This window comes from Schistocerca americana, chromosome 8, assembly GCF_021461395.2.
Source record: "Schistocerca americana isolate TAMUIC-IGC-003095 chromosome 8, iqSchAmer2.1, whole genome shotgun sequence".
Taxonomy (NCBI): Eukaryota; Metazoa; Arthropoda; class Insecta; order Orthoptera; family Acrididae; genus Schistocerca; species Schistocerca americana.
In genome coordinates, this window is record NC_060126.1 from 326,639,294 (window position 1) to 326,643,448 (window position 4,155).

Genomic DNA, 4,155 nt, shown 5'->3' on the forward strand with positions numbered 1-4,155 from the left:
TTCAGTTTTCTGTGAGAGCCAGATGATCGAAACATATTGTCAGTTTAGCAGCAGCTGAGATGGATCTCTGAGTCATGGTAGGAAAAACGAAGTGTATGGCGGTGTACACTGATTGGGTATGTTACAACCGAAAAAGAACCAATGTATTAAATCGGTTATGAAGGAGCAATACAGGCGCCCTCTCGTGTGATTGATAGTCTGTTGGATATGGTCATCCTACAGTACAGGTGATGAAACTTACACGTATCTGTGGGAGCGACTTACTTGTAATGGTTCGGATGGAATCCATGTTACGTAAGTGATTACATTTGGTACCTCTCCATAGGTTTTGGCAGCGAATGCAGTACAAACTACAATATTATGAGTGCTAAAAAATCTTTTTGCATCTGTCGATAAAGAATGGTTGACATTAATATTGTGCATTCGCTAGGTCAAACTTCTGTGAATTTGCAGCAACTAACGCATGGTACTGGATTTATATAAATTGTAGAATTAATACCCGCTATCCCCACGGTGAGGGCACTGTAGCAAGACCCTGTACTCGCAGGACGGAGCGGCAGCGTACGCAGTACGGAGTACGTCTGTTGGTCGGTGGTACAAACGTTCCTAAATGGTTAAATGGAATATATAAGATGTAATTGTCAAACAATGTATCTTCTTTAAATCCCCCCAGTTGTTACACTGGACTGACATCCTAGTAGTGGACTTACACGACAGTTCATGCAGGTAACTTTCTTGGGCAGCGACCTTTGAAGTGGTAGGTGGTACGGCAAAGGAGGTCATAAATCATTTATAAGGTTGTAGGAGGTGTGGCAACTATGCATGATGCACCACCAATAGGATAGCTGCCCTTAAATAGGACAATAGACCTAGAGGAGGTTGCAGAGGTGGTAAGACCCATAATTGTTGTAAAAGGGTGTGGGAGATAAGGCAACAACGCATACTACCCTACTGTCCTCTAGTTGGCAAAAACACGATTCTGCATCCATGATCTTCAGATTCATAAAAAAAGACAAAAAAGACAAAGGAACCTAATTACTAGGTGGTAAAATAAGAGGTAAAATAATTGGAATTACACAATTGAGAATAGATAGGAAACATATCTATGAAATCATTATTGTTACAGTAACGTGCCATATGCGGTTTGCCAAGACAAGTTACTTCAGTTTCTCTGCCTCTACGCTAAAATTAAAAACGACAGGATAGTCGAGCATAATGAGGCGCAGCATCAAATGCAGATACCACCAAGCAAGAAAACGTAGTCATCGTTTCGCTGAGTACAGTACCAATAGAAATAACGGTATAATAATTTCCACTTAAAAGATAAAGTACAAAGAAATATAAAATGACTGAATGCGTAATTTTGTGTAATCGACCCGTGGCCATTGGCGGCTATCTTCAAAGTAATGTACGGTAAGTATGGTGTGTCTGATTTATACCACAATTACCATTGTTTCAGTAAAAACGCCGTCATAATTGTGCAAAAGCCTGTAATACGCAATCATCGAAATGTACAACATAAAGCACAGACTATTGCAATAACCGTTAGGCGGAACAAGTACACTTTTTCCTCGTGTTTTCAAACTATTTTGGCAGTGTACAATAAAGTGCGTAACAAATGCAAAACAAATCCATTACAGGTGCAGTTCTAAATGTTGACAGCATGAGCAAGGCAGAGTGTATATCTCCTGTTAAAGGGCAACTAATTCTGCCGAAAAAACAAATCGGAGACAGGAATGAGCATCACTGAATGCAATCTTGGCGATGAAGAGTAGATTAGTGCTTGTTGGTGTCAACAGCAAGTACCGAAGATTAATGGAAATAATTTGTTTCGAAAGAAGACACTCAGCCTATAATATCGACATTTGCTCTCTTGAGAAAATATTTTCAGTGCATTGCACCAACGGAGATAAGCAGGGGATGTTATCAAAGGAAATTCAACTACCCTACAGCAGTGAGCCCCAGCAGACCCCGTGTTTTTGATACTAAATTAGTTCGAAAATGTTCCTGAACAACCTGCGAAATTTTGTAGGTGCAGTTCCAGATCACCCTGCGCAGCAGAGAAACGTGAATGTTTTCAGATTAGACATTTCTGACGACAATGTTATTACTGTAATATGCTTTTTGTATAAGTAGCCTAAAACTGACAATCAATGATCAGGCTTTGTTTTCTCATCGTGCCAACTGTAGATTGTTCTCGTTCGAAACTAACTATTCTTGCGATCAAGATTAAGAGTTAAGAACATTTTGATGTATTATAAGCACGTGGTCCATTCCTCGTGCGTGCTCCATTCGTTGACCAAGACAAGCTTCGCAAAATTCATTGAAATTAGTAGGCGCTTTTCAACGTACCTGAGAAGCTCTTGATGGGTTTCAATACAGAGACACAATTCTCTGTATACATTGTCTCCGGTACTTTTAATCGCGTGCCGCTTGCGCCAAAATCCGTCGCCACGCATCTTCAGACGGGCCACTCGCGACGCGAGGATCTTCATCTGCGCGGCCACCAGGATCATGATGGACACAAAGAGGCAGTCGATGCCGAAGCTGATCTGCGTCATCCACGCTCCGGCCATGCACTGCACAGCGTATGACAGCTCGTAATAATTGCTGTTGTTGTCCCAGGGATGCTGCGCTAGGGGCAAACGGCGCGCACCTCCTTTCATGATGAGCGGCATGGGGTACCACGTGGCGTACTGGGACACCATGAGTAGCAGCATGGCCCTGGTAAGGCGGGCCGCAGTCCTCTTGGAGCGCCACAGCAAGTGCCCGAGGACCGGGTCCTGGGAGCAGAGTTCGCCCTGCACCAGCATCAGACCGTCCACTCGTCGGACCAGGGCAGAGTACTGCCGTCTGCGCCTCACGAAGAGCGCCATCTTGACGACGATGCTCCCGATGTTGAAAGTACTTATGAGTACTAGCGTTGCTTCCTCCATGTCTCCCCACAAGAAGAAGAAGGATGTAGAACCCTCACTAACGTACCAGATGCCCAGTGCGAAGTTAAAGATGCTGTAAACGTGGTATAATGGACACCTTGATAAAGGCCACGCCCCAAAATAACACAAGTGGCGCATATTCAGCTTCAAGACTGACCGCTCGCTTTCTGACCAGGACAAAGGATACTCTGTGACATCCCTTTGCCTGCATTTCATCGCTCCTCTTCCACCTACGAATCAAGATAGTATGTCTGAATCGACTTCCGTAACACAGACCGGTGCAGACAGTTAAGCGAAATTGTAACTACTCCATTCAGTCTCTCAAACCATTTACGCTGCAAGTTGCTTGTAAACATATATATATATATACAGGACTGCTACCTGTACAAATTTTAGAGGTCGAGATGAATTCTCAATTACAAAGTAATATTGCAGCACTTCACATCTGATTTATTCATCATCTTCGTCATTTATTCTTGTCTGAGTTATGTAACGTAAACAAACACAGTAGGTCAATGGGGTTTAATAAAACAGCCGTAATGAAACGTTAAACAATCCAGTTTGAGATGGATACTTTAAAGTCACGTGACAATGTATGTTGTTCATCACGCCCGTAAAAAGTTAATAACGAAAATCTATAAAAAGTATTCTTCCAACCCTCGTTTTTAAGCTATTACGAAATGTACTGTGAACGTCAAACTTGTCACTAAGTTACACCTTGAGACAACAATCCAAGTAGCGTACGTAGTGCGAGTAATATACAAAAACAGTTGACCACAAAATAAAACTAGCTTTGCAGTAAAGCTATTTAGATGAATAAAGATTAATCCCAGGGTGTTATCACTCTACGTAACATTCAAAGGCTTGTTCGTTTTACTCAAAAAGAAAACGTATACCTGGCCATGGATTTCCTTATTCTCTTTGCTAGTGATATTTGAGTGAAATACGACCTTGTAGGCAAGGGCAGAGTTAACTTCGTCCCAAACTACTGTGTGGTAGACAGCACATCAAAATATATATTTGGCAAATTTCATGTTACTTTTGTTTACAGTTGGAAAATTTGATAGATAAACCTGCAGCGTACAATATTATTCAAGGAAAGTTACTGAAACAGTGAAAACAAGTGGTTATCGATAACTGGTAAATTCTCCGGTATGTGGCACAGACGTAATTTAGAAAGGACATGAACTCGGAATCTATCAAGCACGAATTTTAACTC

General features: G+C 41.9%; 1 protein-coding gene across 1 annotated transcript; it reads right to left on the bottom strand.

Moving 5' to 3' along the window:
* Positions 1 to 2,255: 2,255 nt before the first annotated feature.
* LOC124545825 lies at positions 2,256 to 2,936 on the bottom strand. Its single transcript, XM_047124778.1, has one exon. The coding sequence runs from the start codon at positions 2,934 to 2,936 to the stop codon at positions 2,256 to 2,258; it is 681 nt and encodes a 226-aa protein (XP_046980734.1).
* Positions 2,937 to 4,155: the final 1,219 nt, after the last annotated feature.

Bases quoted from the DNA above. Each gene is read 5' to 3' on its own strand.
- LOC124545825 (XM_047124778.1), bottom strand. From the start codon at position 2,936: ATGGAGGAAGCAACGCTAGTACTCATAAGTACTTTCAACATCGGGAGC.